The 15,250-nt window shown below is 43.3% G+C and overlaps 2 protein-coding genes across 2 annotated transcripts; one reads left to right on the plus strand and one right to left on the minus strand.

Moving 5' to 3' along the window:
* Nucleotides 1–6,450: 6,450 nt before the first annotated feature.
* Nucleotides 6,451–8,022, plus strand: LOC140812820 (uncharacterized). Its single transcript, XM_073171188.1, has one exon. The coding sequence runs from the start codon at nt 6,593–6,595 to the stop codon at nt 7,937–7,939; it is 1,347 nt and encodes a 448-aa protein (XP_073027289.1). The 5' UTR covers nt 6,451–6,592; the 3' UTR covers nt 7,940–8,022.
* A 3,026-nt stretch (nt 8,023–11,048) lies between these two features.
* On the minus strand, nt 11,049–14,951 carry LOC140811375 (uncharacterized). The gene has a single exon (XM_073169218.1). It carries the CDS (start codon nt 14,949–14,951, stop codon nt 11,049–11,051), a length of 3,903 nt encoding a protein of 1,300 aa, XP_073025319.1.
* Between the last annotated feature and the right edge of the window lie 299 nt (nt 14,952–15,250).

Here is a 15,250-nt window from a genome sequence, read left to right on the forward strand (position 1 = left end):
CTCTGTGGGAGCTCAGCTGAGACATTCCGATCAACACGTTACCATAATCCGGGAGGTCGGTTCGGTTTGTGATGGGAGGTCGGTAGGGGAGGTCGGCCACCTCTTTCCGATTGACAAGATTAGGCTGACCTCCCACCAGCTTCGTATGAATGAGGTAACCTCCTGACGGGCTATGTCATGAAGATGACCTTCCGGGACTTTCGGAATACCTTTGTGGGCTTTCGAGAGTGGGCCAAGACTATCCCCTCGGGTATCACAAGTCCCCCCTTTCAAGTCGAGCTGACGTCGTAGACTAGAAGCTCGTGGTGGTCCGAGCTCTCGGTGGCCCATGGGTTTTCCTGGGCCAAACACTAAATAATAACATGATGAGGTCATACTGAGAGAGGTCTAGAGCTCGGCCCATTATTTAATGAGTATTATCCTGATGAAGTCATACTGAGAGAGGTCGATCGGGCTCTAAGAGCTCGACCCAACACTTAATAAATAATAACTCGAGGAGGTCATACTGAAAGAGGTCGGCCGGGTTCTGGGAGCTCGGCCCAATACTTAATGAATAATAACCGAGAGAGGTCGGCCAAACTCATATAAGATACTGCTCAGATAAGTTCTTGCGCTAACAACTTCTGAGCTGATGTCGGGTAAAAACCCTTATAAACTTGGTGTAACCAAGATGAGATGAGCAGACGTGATCGAAGCTCCTGAACTGAGGTCGGGTGAAAACCCTTGCGAACTTGGCGTAACCAAGATGAGGTGAGCTATGACGTGATCCAAGCTCCCGAACTGAGGTTGGGTGAGAATCCTTGAAAACTTGGCGTAACCAAGATGGGGTGAGCTCTGAAACTCCTGAAATGAGATCGGGTGAGAACCCTTATAAACTTGGCGTAACCAAGATGAGGTGAGCTCTGAAGCTTCGGAACTGAGATCGGTTGAAAACCCTTATAAGCTTGGCATAGCCTGTGAGAACCCGAATTTCCAGCAAAAGCATTTCAGTAAGCAAAATTTCCAGCAAAAGCATTTCAGTAAGCAATGCAAAATTTCCAGCAGAAGATAATATTCAGAAGCTGGTATTTTTCGAGCAGACATGCATTTTCCAGCAGCAGGAGAAGAACGAGAAATCAGCAGCAGCAGAAGAGCGAGAAAGAAGCAGCAGACAGTTACTGATTCAGCTTGGACTTGTAACTGAAGCATTTAAAACGGAATCAAGGCTGTTAAATGCAGATTATGACCATTAATAGGGAGCCTAACAGTCAGATTTCGGCCTATAAATAACACTCTCAAACCTCTGAATTGGGTTACACAAATCTTGAGAGTATCACTTGAATTTTCGAGCTAAGAGAGTGCTGATTTTCGAGCAGTAGAACCAGTAGCAAGAACAAGCAGATTTCAGACTTCTACCGAAACACTTTTAGCAAATTACAGTAAGTGGGCTCATGTATAAATATCTTGAAATCCGTTCGATAATTCTGTTTGAAAGTTCAGTTTCTGTATGACTTCTGATATATGATTTTGAAGCACTGAAACTCCCTAGTGAACTAGTGGTAGGAATATATATTCTGAACATTTCTGAATTCTGATTCTGATTCTGGCCTCACTCCTTAGAGAAGAGAACATATAGGGGACTGATATCAGTTTAGCCATGAAATTCACTAACGTGTTCAGTGCTTACCAATTCTGATTTCTGTTCTGAAACCTGTAATTTCTGAATTCTGATTTCTGTTATGAAATACGAGTTTTTCTGTATATTACTGTATTACGGTTTCTGTATTAAAATGATGTTTGAAAACTGGGAGTTATTCCCGCCCCTGCTTACTGAGTGACAATCATATCACTCACCCACCAAACCCATCTCAGATAAGAACGAGGAAGAGTTGATAGAAGAAGAGGAGCAACGTCAGTTTCGGGGATGGTGATGAAGATCGTTGTTCTTAGTTCTGATTTATGTTTCTTTTGATTCCGATGCATCTGTTCGATGCATCTGTTAAGATACTGTAATATTTGGTTTTACATTTTCGCTGTAAAACATTTGTCATTGAGTTGTAACAGACAATGATTATTATGAATAAAAGACTGGTTTCTGAAATTCTGTACTTCTGAGGCTTGTTGTTTTCGAATGTAATATTTTAGAGCAACGCCGGTGTCAACCAACCCCCGTCCCGGGGCGTGACATAGCCAAGATGAGTTGAGCTCCGAAACTCCTGAACTGAGATAGGGTGAAAACCTTTATAAACTTGGCGTAACCAAGATAAGGTGAGCTCTGAAGCTCCTGAACTGAGATCGGGTGAGAACCCTTATAAAATTGGCGCTTAACCAAGATGAGGTGAGCTCTGAAGCCCCTGAACTGAGGTGGGGTGAGAACCTTTATAAACTTGGCGTAACCAAGATGAGGTGAGCTCTGAAGCTCCTGAACTGAGGTGGGATGAGAACCCTTATAAACTTGGCGTAACCAAAATGAGGTTAGCTCTGAAGCTCCTGAACTGAGGTGAGGTGAAAACCCTTATAAACTTTGCGTAACCAATATGAGGTGAGCTTTGAAGCTCCGGAACTGAGATCAGTTGAAATCCTTATAAGCTTGGCATAACCAAGATGAGGTGAGCTTTGAAGCTCCTGAACTAAGATAGGGTGAAAACCTTTATAAACTTGGTGTAACCAAGATGATCTGAGCTCTGAAGCTCCTGAACTGAGATCGGGTGAGAATCCTTATAACTTGGCGTAATCAAGATGAGGTGATCTCTGAAGCCCCTGAACTGAGGTGGGCTGAGAACCCTTATAAACTTGGCGTAACGAAGATGAGGTGAGCTCTGAAGTCCCTGAACTGAGGTGTGGTGAAAACCCTTATAAACTTGGCGTAACCAAGATGAGGTGAGGTCTAAAGCTGCTGAACTAAGGTGGGGTGAAAAGCCTTATAAACTTGGTGTAACCAATATGAGGTGAGCTCTGAAGCTCCGGAACTGAGGTGGGATGAAAACCCTTATAAACTTGGCATAACCAAGATGAGGTGAGCTTTGAAGCTTCTCAACTGAGATCGGGTGAGAACCCTTATAAACTTGGTGCAACTAAGATGAGGTGAGCTCTGAAGTTCCTGAACTGAGATTGGGTGAGAACCCTTACAAACTTGGCGTAACCAAAACGATGTGAGGTCTGTAGTAATCAAAGCTCTTGAGATGAGGTCGGGTGAAAACCCTTTATCTACAATACTTTCTCATAAAAATGTGCAATTTTATAAGTATAATCATATATAACTTGACGTAAAACCAAAGTATGATGTTCTTGCAATAAAGTTAATTAACAAAAAAAATGAGCCTAAAGCTATAACATCTAAGCATAATACTTTCGGAGGTGATAAGTATTTCATGACCTCTTCAACTTCCTCCCTGCCAAGTCCTCCAGATAGCAGGCGCCTGAACTGAATTTCTCTACCACCTTGAATGGCCACTCCCGTCTCGGATCCAGCTTTCCAACATCCACATCTTGAATTTTCTTCCAAACCAGGTCCCCAACTTGAAAGCTCCTCTGAATGACCCTTCGATTGTAGGACCTGGCTATGTATCTTTTGTAAGCTTTCATCCTGATGGCTGCGGCTTATCTCTTTTCTTCAACTAGATCTAGGTCTTCCGCCCATCTCTCATCATTTTGCTCATCATAGAACATTACTTGAGAGGTCTCTTCAACGATATCTGCTGGAAGGACTGCTTCATTTCCATCAACCAAGCTGAAAGGTGTTCCCCAGTGCCAATTTTCGGAGTGGTAATGTACAACCACAGCACGCTTGAGAGCTCTTCCACCCAATTTCCTTTTGCATTCTCACATGTCTACGTCTTTGCTCAGTATTTACCATAGACAGCGCCCATTGATGTTGCTGAAATCCGGATGGTAGCTGGGAGGTCAGATCTTCACATGGGAAGCTTGGATCAGACCTTCAAAATGTAGAAGCACAAACAAGAACGTTAGAAGGGGGCCAGAAGGTTGTTCCGGCGTAGCCCCTCCGACGCTCAAGTCAGAGAATAATGTCTGAGTAAAAGTTCTCCTAGGCACGAGCTCGTCTATAGTTTGGACCTTGTGGGAGCTCGGTCGAGACATTTCCGGTCAACACGTTACCATAATCTGGGAGGTCGGCTCGGTTCGTGATGGGAGGTCAGTCACCTCTTTTTGATTGACGAGATTACGAGCGTTTGGGATATCAGACTAGATGAACTCCCACCAGCTTCGTGTGAATGAGGTGACCTCCTGACGGGCTCTGTCATTAAGATGATCTTACAGGACTTTCTGAATACTTTTGTGGGCTTTACCTTTTTGGGCATTCGAGAGTGGGCCGAATCTATCCCTTGAGGTTTCAAATTGGAAAATTCACGATGTGTATTTGTATTCTTGATGTTCTTTGGATTCCTTGCTGATGCATAACATGTGCATGAAATAAAAGTAATTATTGACATACCGAGATGAAGCATTATAAAGAAGTAAGAAGTAACAGATGAATGTTATTTTCCTTTTGTCTAAAATTCATCAAACATATATTGTATTATCTCTTGTTACCTTTGAGAATCCTTCTTTGGAGTGGAAAGTTGTTTGTATCGAAGTTTCAATGGCTGGGTGCCAAACAAACCTGTTGATTACTGGAATATAACACCTTTAAAACTTCTTTCTTATCGGTTCTAGATAAATATAAGTTTTCTTAATTATAATTTCGTTTAATTTATTGCGACTTTGTTAATTCTCATATCTTTCTTGGGCAGAAACGTCTTTAGCTTAATTAGTATCAGAATAAACATTCAAATTGTGTGTGTATGTGTTTTTTAAGATAATTGTGTGTGTTTCAAGTAGAATCATGTGCGTCTTTTCTGCTCTCTGAGACGAACGATCACAAAATGATTTTTTTTAAAAAAAAAAAATTCAAGAAATTGCTTGCTTCAAGTTTGGTCCATCTTGATGTACAAAGTCTCCTTTATAACCTCACCCCCAAGAAATTTTATGATTCGGCCCTTGTCATTTGCTATAACACCAAAGCAGAGAACCTTTGAAACAATCGTTCCACCACTGTTATTACCCAAATAAACCAAGACCAAGAATGAAAATGGATATGGTGTTATTTCTATATATAGTACGTAGCACCCAGGATCGATAACCATATTAAATCAATAACAAAAAGGATTTCACAAAGAAGTTCTAGTATTATCCCATATTAGTGATCGGAACATGAAGATTATAGAAAACAAACAGAGCATATTGAGGCATTATGTTGGTGCACCCAAGAGATTTTTTGTCAAAGCCCGAGATTTGTACATAGACACCATGGTTAACTTTGAAGGAAAAGTTGGTGGTGTTGCAACTCATATACCCCACCTCCCCAAAAACTTCGGCAGATCGAATTCGACCAAACAAGACGTAGGCAAGGAGAAAGATGTAGATGAGCTTTACAGGTCAATATCCAAGAAATGCAAGTGGCGTGACGACACGGACAGGGCGAAAGGATATCTTACGATGGATAGGAGTTATAGTATCGCGATGGGGAAAATGAGAAGGATAGATGAAGAAGAGCCTTGTGATTTTTACGAAAATGTAACTGTGAAGAGTGAATTCTTGTTCCCAAGAAGCAGAAGTCTCGCTGTTACGAGGAGCAACGTGTACTAGTAGCTAGTTGTAGAAACTGATAATCTCTCCATTTGTTTCTTTTGTACCATTGGTTTGGATACGCTCCGCAAGTTCTGCACCGTCTCCTGCACGTTTTCCCTATAATTAATGTTACATAACTTTGCAGCCAAAATTATTCATGACCTACGCAGATTTTCCTATATTTGTCCTGATAATATATGGAGCGAGGAACTTAAAAATGGTTTGAAATGTCGATATTGCAATATTACTGGTTTCACATGGAATACAATAAACTAATTAATCCATACAATAATAAGGGGAATATGCAAATACATCATTATTAATTAAATATCCATCATAAGTCGGACTACTTGTTTCTTATTATATTTACAATCAATTTGAAACATAGTATATATATATATATATACATATATATATATATATATTATTGTTATTATTATTATTATTAAAAAAGAAGAGAAAGAAAGAGAAATATGTACGAGGTCTTTGTTGATATCTAATGATTTGGACATTCCACGAAACGTCGTTACCAATCCAATATATGACAAATGAAATTTTGATCTCGTTTTTCTTAAATAACACAAAAAAATAAAAAAAATCATTAATAGTCATGGAGAGGAAGGCCAGGCCTTTGTTCTTTTTGTTGTTTGATGTAACAACCTAGTGATCTTATCGTCATAAATATATTATTATCTCGAAAGATCAAAAATGGAGTTATATTTATTATAAATAAACGTGAAAATGTTTATATATTTTTGTCCAAAAAATTATTTATTTTACTAACAAGAATTGGTAATGGATTTTTTTTTAAATTTCTTCCACAAATAAATTAATCTGTTTGCAAAATAATAATTTTTAGTATTTTCTTCAATATATTTATTCCAAACCCTTCCAGATGGGGTTTTGCTCAGAAATTTCCCTTATTGTTCACATGGAATCATCTCAGTGCTGATGTGAGTTTTATCTTGGATCTCCTACTCTCACCATGCCATTCCCATGGAAGAAGGTGAAGAGCACCAGAATTTCTCGATTGCTGAACGATCATCTGCACAACTCTCAGAAGCGGCGCGATGGCTCTTCGCTTGTGGTACAAACGGGCTTTCCGACTTCCCTAATCGATCTATTCATCAAGAATCGAGAAAAATTGAAAAATTATTCCAAGAAAAAGCGTGAAACTTCCTTATCTGTACCGTCCCAGAATGATCCGGTGATCGCGTCAGGATCGCCTACTCTTTTCCCATCTCCTCCGCAGTCGCCCTCTCGTAGTAATTCACAGGTAATCGCGGGACTGCCTTTAAATTGTTCTTCTCCCTTGCGAAGAAGCGCCTCGCTTTTGCACTTACCTTTGGGTGTGAATGAAATTGACGTTGGAGATCGTGATGGCGGTGGAGCTGAGAGCAAGTGTGGTGTTGAAAGGGTTGTGAATGCAAATGGAGTTATCTTGGTGGCAGTAAAGATATTTTTGGTGGCTGTTTTGGCGTTATGGGCAAAGAAACTGACAGTAGGAATTACCATGTCTGCCTTATTCTTGTGTTTCCTGGAGTGTGCTGGGAAACATCTGCGTGAATTGTGCAAGCCATGTTCAAAGGCTAGAGGGTGGTTAATATCGGTGGTGCAAAAGGTTCCGAAATTCAGATACAAGGATTTGTGGAAGGTGCGGCAAAAGGAATTTGATCCTTCTCTGAATGGTTGTGACTCCATGCATCAGACTCAAATGATCGAAATTGATCATTATCCGATTATTCTTATTGATGAAATACAATCAGAGAAGGAAATAATGGAGGATTCCTTTTCTATAGGGAGATCTAGGAATCAGAAAACTGAGTCAAATGAGGTGGTGATTGGGAAAGAAAAGCGTCTCTTTGGAGTGGCAAAACTGAGGAGAAAATTACGGAAAGATAAAATAGAATCAAAGATGAAGTTAATTGTACCAAATAAATTTTGGAGTTTAAGAAAAGATCACAACTTTAGAAGGCTAAAAATCGTTCAAGAGGATAAAGTTACCGTCTGTGGAGAACAAGGAATGGATGAATGCGAGGATGAATGGGAATCAGAGACTAGTACCAGATTATCATCTACTTCAAACGGAATATTCAAAGAAGATGTCATGAATTCAATATATGCAGTTGGTGGTTTGCCTGAGATTGATGAGGAAGTAGCCAAAAACAATGAAGCGGGGAGCAAAGAAACAAAATCTGGAATGAGTTGGAGTAACTTCGTGCCCTGTTTAACTGTTCTTATTGGACTCATTGGAGGTCGGCCAGTTGCTCTCTTGCTTACCTTATCATGGTTTATTGTGTTGAAATTTGGCAAAACACTTCCTGGGTACTGAGAGGTGCCCATGATCAAGTCTTTTGACGATAGGTCTGGTTAGAATATTTGGATCCCTTTTCTCACAGAAGCTTCTGGTTTCAACTTATTGTTCTCTGTTCTTTGTATGTTTGTTTTTTTCTTTGGACGTTCTCTTTAGGCTTAAGAGGGTTATTCAACCTTTTGGTGGCCACTGAATTGGGGTGTTGTGGCTGTCAGCCTGTCACCTGTAAATTTATAGATAAAAAAATCATAATGTAAGTTATTCGAAAAGTTGCAATAGTTTTTGATGTGATCCGGGTAAAATGGATGAGCAGGGTCGGGTGCTCCGCCGGGTCAAATCAAGAATTTATAATGTTGTTAGGAAAATGAACAAGGTAGATGGCTTCGATCGTGACCTGCAAACAATGAAAGGAACTCGTGAATGGGCGCCGGAAGGGTGTCCGGCGTGACCACTCCGATGCTTAAGTCAGCAGGTTTGTCGAGAGAGGAACTTAAAGCAATATGTATGGATGCTTGAGAGTGAAGAAATTTCAGACCTGTAAAATGTCAACGATGCCTGCTATTTGAAGAGAAGCTAGGGATACCTTGATGCGCGTGCTTACCTACTACTTGTACCCTCGGACGTTGACGGCCTGTCGGGTCCCTTTCTACCCGATAGCTTCGTGGGTACTCCAAGAATAAGGGACGTTGACTGCATGTCCAGTCCCTTTCTTCTCCATATTTTCGGGGATACATTCAGGCGAAAGACGTTGACTTCCCGCCCAGTCGCTTTCTTCCCTACAATCTATAAGATCCTCTAAGTAAGTTATTCGAGTATTGAGCCCTCGGCTTTAGCATGAAAGCCCGGTCCCTAGTTGCCCGGGAGGTAAGTAAATACCCGGTCATGCATGAAGCGCCCAGTCGCGTGGGTAACAATCGCCCTTCCGGTTTCTATATGGGCTACTCAATGAAACTTCCCGGGTCCTCCATGACCCGGGCCCTTATAGGGGTATCACCACCCATCCCTAAAATAGTCGGGCTAGAGTCTCACTCGCTGTCCCGATTGGTGTGAAATAATTCACGGTGTATAATAGCATCGGAGCCTTTAAATATCTCGTAGAAGAGATGTCACGCCTGGATGATTTGTCTCCTGGACCCGAATGAATTGTTATCCAGCCTTCCTGGATATTGCATTCGTTATAATGAGATGCACCCACAATTAATTCCTACTAGAAAACGCTCCATATCTCGAGAGATGGATAAGTCTGACACCTCGACAGCTGTGCACGTCTTTTCACCTCCCGGCACAATTTCCAAAACTTATCTCAACCGTTCAGGCATCTTGAAGATCAACGGTCATTATTAATTTGTTCTTATTATAAATAGTGTCTTACCGATCCGCCATCATACCAGTAAAGTGTTGTTAGGAAGATACAATGGCAGGTGCTAGCAATCCCAGCGTCCCTGATCTGGCGGAAGAGTTCATGAATGCATCTACGGAGAGGCATAAGACGGAAATAGAGGAGGAGGTCTTTCACAAGATTCTTGCCTTCTGGGAGGCACTGCAGGAGTTACAGCTTCTCTACTACTGCGGTGAGGCTAATACTCCTCGGCTTCTGGCGAAATTGGAGAAGTATCGGGAGTATCTAAATATTTCCGAGTTGAAGGATCCTTTTGAAGAGGACCGCATGTACGAACTGATGCTTCGAAAAGAGAGGAACACTCTCAACGATATCACTGACATCAAGGGCTATGAAGGAAGGGCTACACGAGAAGTGAGACGTTGGATGTTCCTGTGGAAAGCCTTCGTAGAGGAGGCATATTTCGATGTAATCCGAAGTAATTTCGTTAAATAAAATTATTATCCGAGTTTACTGTCTTTGCACCACTTTATCTGATGCATATCCCACGGGTTGCATAACTCGACTGACAAGATTAACTAATAATAAGTAACGAACGGAGACGTGAGGATTTCGTATTTAAAACAAAAAGGACGCCCAAGCTCCGCATCTCTCGGGTTTGCAATAATATGCCGGGACCTCGAATCTCCCGGTCTGAAGATAAAATGCCGGGGCCTTAAACCTCCCGGACTCAATACAAATATTTCCTCGCTTACCCGGATGTCCCGGTTGTTATGATAACAGGTGTAAACCTTAACTCCTTCCTGGAGACGCTTCGTATTTCGGGAAAGAAATAAGTCTAACGCCTCGGTAATCACGTGTGTCCTTTCCTCTTCTGACGATTAACACTTTAGTACCTCGATATTCGTAACAGTCTCTTCGCCTACCTCGATAATAAATGCTATGTGCCTATAAATACACGAAGGCAATGGAAGGTAAGAGATAACATCTTCAACATGGCAAGTTCGAGCGAATCTACGGTCTGCAGTGGCATCTACGTTCCAGCGCCCAATACCCTACCTCCTCATATGGAGGACCTGAAGAGGACCATTGAGGAGTTGGTCCTTTCCTCTTCTGAAGATTAACACTTTCGTACCTCGATATTCGTAACAGTCTCTTCGCCTACCTCGATAATAAATGCTATGTGCCTATAAATACACGAAGGCAATGGAAGGTAAGAGATAACATATTCAACATGGCAAGTTCGAGCGAATCTACGGTCTGCAGTGGCATCTACGTTCCAGCGCCCAATACCCTACCTCCTCATATGGAGGACCTGAAGAGGACCATTGAGGAGTTGGTCCTGTCGAAGGTGATGTCCACTTGACATAAGATTCAAGATCTTAATGCCACGCTCCGAGAGGGTTTGGCCTTCACTCGGGCACAAAGAGCGGTGGCGAGGAGGTATAAACGGGAGCTCGAAGTCAACCATGTTGTCGAGCTAGCTACTGATGAAGTCCTGCTCCATGCGATGCTGCTGAAGGAAGGGCGTCAACTGGAAAAGATTTCCTCCTCTGAGTCCTTTAACATCGCCCAGTCTCCTGAACTAACCCACTGGATCCATGAGTGGCAGCATGTTGTAGGTGTACTAATAATTGGGGCTAGGCATGAGCGATTTCTTTATGAATAAAATCTATTTACTTGTTTCATTCTCTTCTTCGCATGTTAATCCATAATAAATCGAGTATAATTCGTAAATACGCGATTGAATCACCTAGAACAAAAATCTCACCTACTTTAAACAAAGCATTAGAGCTTTGTTTGGAAGAAAATGTCGAGGCCTCGAATTTCCCGGAGTACATAATCTACCTCCTTTTTAGGCAAGCATTTTAAAAGAGGCCCCTGGAATGATCTTTTATACAAGATTGCATTTAAGAGCACAAACCTGGGAGCTTGTCTCTTGATCTTCTGAGCTTGACCTCTGTCCTCGGGTAGTGCACCCTTCTCAATAAATCTGATTAAGGGCGTCATCCAGGAGTCCTTTGGATCGGGTGTTCCTTCTTCGTCCATCGAGGGGATCAAGCGGGAGACATGCAATACCTCCCGAGTGCTTACTTCACTTAGGGATGCTGCCATTTTTGCTAGAATATCTGCCTCGTCGTTTTCCTCTCGGGGGATTTGTTCGATACTCCAATCCGAAAAGCCTTCTGCTCGAGCTCTAATAAGTTGTAGATATTTCAGCATCCTATCATCTTTAGCTTCATACACACCCTTTATCTGCTGTGTTACGAGTTGTGAATCAGAATATATAATTATCCGGGAAGCCCCGACTTCTTGAGCAGCTCGTATTCCAGCTAGCACAGCCTCATACTCGGCCTCATTATTAGTTACTCGGGAGTCAATCCTTATTGCCAATTTGATTTTTTCTCCCGGGGGAGATATCATCACGACTCCTACTCCGCACCCCGCAAGGCTAGACGCCCCATCTACAAAAACTCTCCACACTTCTTCTCTACTAGGCTGGATCATCTCAGATAAAAAGTCTGATAAAGCTTGTGCCTTGATAGCCACTCGTGGTTTGTATTCGATATCGTACTCCCCCAATTCCACCGTCCACTTAATCATTCGTCCGGATACCTCAGCATGGGTCATGATTCTACCAAGAGGGCTGTTGGTAAGAACCACTATTTGATGCGATAAGAAGTAAGGTCTTAGCTTCCGAGCGGTCACGATCAAAGCCAATGCAATCTTCTCCAACTCTGTATATCGGAGCTCGGGCCCTCTTAGAGCGTGGCTGACATAATAGACAGGCTTCTGATCAGAGCCTTCTTCTTTGATTAACACTGAATAGACAGCATGCTCTGTAGAGGATAAATACAGGAATAATCGCTCCCCGGGCTCGGGCTTTACTAACACCGGGAGCTCTGCAAGATGGGCTTTCAAGTCCTGGAAGGCTTGTTCACATTTATCGTCCCATCCGAAGTGCTTGGCCTTTCTCAAGACTTGAAAGAAAGGATAACTTCTGTGTGCTGATCGGGATATAAATCGAGAAAGGGAAGCAATCCTTCCCGTCAACTTTTGCACCTCTTTTACAGACTGGGGAGAGGGCATACACAAGACAGACTTTACCTTCTCTGGGTTTACCTCAATTCCCCGATCTGTTACCATGAATCCCAGAAATTTGCCACTCTTTACGCCAAAAATACATTTGGTCGGGTTAAGCTTGATCCCATGTTGCATGAGGGTGGCAAAAGTTTCCTGTAGATCATCAATAAAAGTGGTGACCTCCCGGGTCTTGCTTAAGATATCATCCACATAGACCTCCACGTTCCGCCCCAGCTGTTTCTCGAACACTTTGTCCATAAGACGCTGATAAGTGGCCCCTGCATTCTTCAACCCGAAAGGCATTACAATATAACAAAATGTACCTCCCGAGGTGACGAAGCTAGCTTTATCTTGATCTTTTTTGGCCAAGGGAATCTGATGATACCCCTGGTATGCATCCATAAAGCTCAACAGCTCATAGCCCGAGGTGGAATCTACCAGCTGGTCAATCCGGGGCAGCGGATAATGATCTTTGGGGCACGCTTTGTTTAGATCGCGGAAGTCTACGCACATGCGCCATTTGCCAGTGGATTTAGGTACTAAAACCACATTGGAAAGCCAAGTAGGGAATTGAATTTCCCGAATATGCCCCGCCTTCAGGAGCTCCTTGACTTGTTCTGCTATGACTTTGTCCTTTTCAGGACCAAAGTGCCTCTTTTTCTGCTTCACGGGGTGAGACCCCGGGAGGATGTTTAAATGATGCTCCGATAAAAAGGGGGAAATCCCCGTAAGCTCCTGCTGGGACCAGGCAAACACATGAATGTTAGTTTTTAAACATTTAATTAAACTTACCCGGGTGGTCGTGCTGAGATCCCGAGCCACCCGGATCTGCTGTCCTGGCCCAATTTCCACCGCCTCCTGCTCTTCCTCGGCCACAAAGTGTATCTCCCCTTCCTCCACTATCCTCCCTCCTGTCTCACCTATCTTAGTCCTCTTCCCCTCCTTCTTAGATCTGTTCTGATCCGCTCGGACCGCTTCCACATAACACTTTCTAGAAGAGGGTTGATCTCCCCGGACTTCTCCTACCCTTGCTCCCACAGGAAATTTTATTTTCTGGTGGTAGGTAGACGCTACAGCCCTTAACTCATTCATGGCCGGCCTCCCAAGGATGATGTTATACGATGAGAGGGAGTCCACCATAGTGAAGGAAGTCATCACTATTCTCTTGAGATCGTGAGAGCCCAGGGTCAGAGGTAAAATAATCTCCCCTTCCGGATAAACCACGTGCCCGGCGAAGCCAAAAAGAGCAGTTTCCACTGTTTCAAGGTGATAGCCCTGTAAATCCATCTGCTCAAAAGCATCTTTGAAAATTACATTCACAGAACTGCCTGAGTCCACGAAGACCCGCAGAATGTCATAATTCGCCACTCGGGCTTGGATCACCAAGGCATCGTTGTGGGGTAGATTCACCCCTCTTAGGTCCTCCGAGCCGAAACTGATGGTTGCCTCACTCTTCCTCGATCCTTCCACCTCCAAACACTCTCTCCTACTCCTTGACTTCCTCGCTCGATTGGAGTCTCCATCAGTAGAGCCTCCGGATATCATTTTAATCAATCCAGCAACAGGGGACGAAGGGCTCCTCTTCTCAGGTTCTGGCTCCCTCCTCCTACCCATATGGTTTCCCGGGTTGTTTCTTGAGTCTACTCGAGCATGAGATACTTGCGGCCGGGGGGTCCAAGGTGGACCTCTCGACCTTTTGGTGTACTGGTCGTGCCCCTGATTGGTGGGCGGGACATAACTTCTTTTCAAAGCTTTACAATTCTCGGTGCTATGCTGACACACACCATGCCTGGTGCAAAATCCACTTTTCCCGGGTTGGGACAGCTGATGACTGGGAACCGGATCCCTACTGCATTCCTGCACTTCTCTTTCACGGATAATTTTCAAAGGCACATGCGGGGAAAAGTGCCATGGATTACCCCGCCGTGGTCCCCTCTCCTCGGGCTTAGGTGCCCGGTCCCCTATTTCCTTCCTGATGGCTTCCCTTTTTTGTTTCTGGGCTTCTTCCATATTGATATACTTCTCTGCCCGAGACAGCAAAACCTCAAAATCTTCAGGCACTTTTTTCGTTAATGACTTGAAAAACTCACTCTCTTTGAGGCCTTGAGTGAAGGCAGTAGTTTTTGTTTCCGCAGAACAAGTTGGCACATCCAAAGCCACTTTGTTAAACCTCTTGATATACATCCTCAAACTTTCCTCCGGTCCCTGTCTCACTTCGAACAAACTGAAAGCAGTTTTAATATACTTCTTACTGCTGCTGAAATGGTGTAAGAAGGCTTTCCGAAAATCCTCAAATGATTTAATACTCAACGGAGCCAATCCATCAAACCATCTCTGAGCTGAGTCCACCAGCGTGGTTAAAAACACTTTACACTTGATCCTATCAGTGTAACAGTGCAGCATAGCCATATTTTCGAACCTGGCCAAGTGTTCTTCCGGGTCCTCGTTTCCATCATACGCCCTTACTTTAGCAGATTTAAAGTTTCCAGGAAGAGGTTCCCGGATGATAGCCTCAGCAAACGGGCGTCCTTTGACAGACGCTCGAGAAGTTCCACGATTTTCCAGCTGTCCTTCCAAGACTTTCATTTTCTGTTTTAACTCCAGCATCTCCTCGACTATTGTTGGTGACTTAGAACCAGCAGAGGATTCCTCCACTTCTCCCCTCTTCTCCTCCTCCCTCAATTCTTGCTGCTACTCCTGCTCTTTTTCTGGTTCCTTCTCGAGTGGTATATCATGGTGGGAAGCTTCCCGCCTAGCCATAGCTCTTTCTACGGCTTCATTAATGCGTTTATCAAACTCCGCTGGAGTCATAGTGATAAGATCGGGAGGAGCGTCCTCTTGTCTCGAATGATTCGCGTCAACTCCCTGAACCCGGGAAGTGTTCTGGTTAGTTTTCCTCGTGTGAG

This window comes from Primulina eburnea, chromosome 14 (assembly GCF_022965805.1).
Source record: "Primulina eburnea isolate SZY01 chromosome 14, ASM2296580v1, whole genome shotgun sequence".
NCBI classification, from domain to species: Eukaryota; Viridiplantae; Streptophyta; class Magnoliopsida; order Lamiales; family Gesneriaceae; genus Primulina; species Primulina eburnea.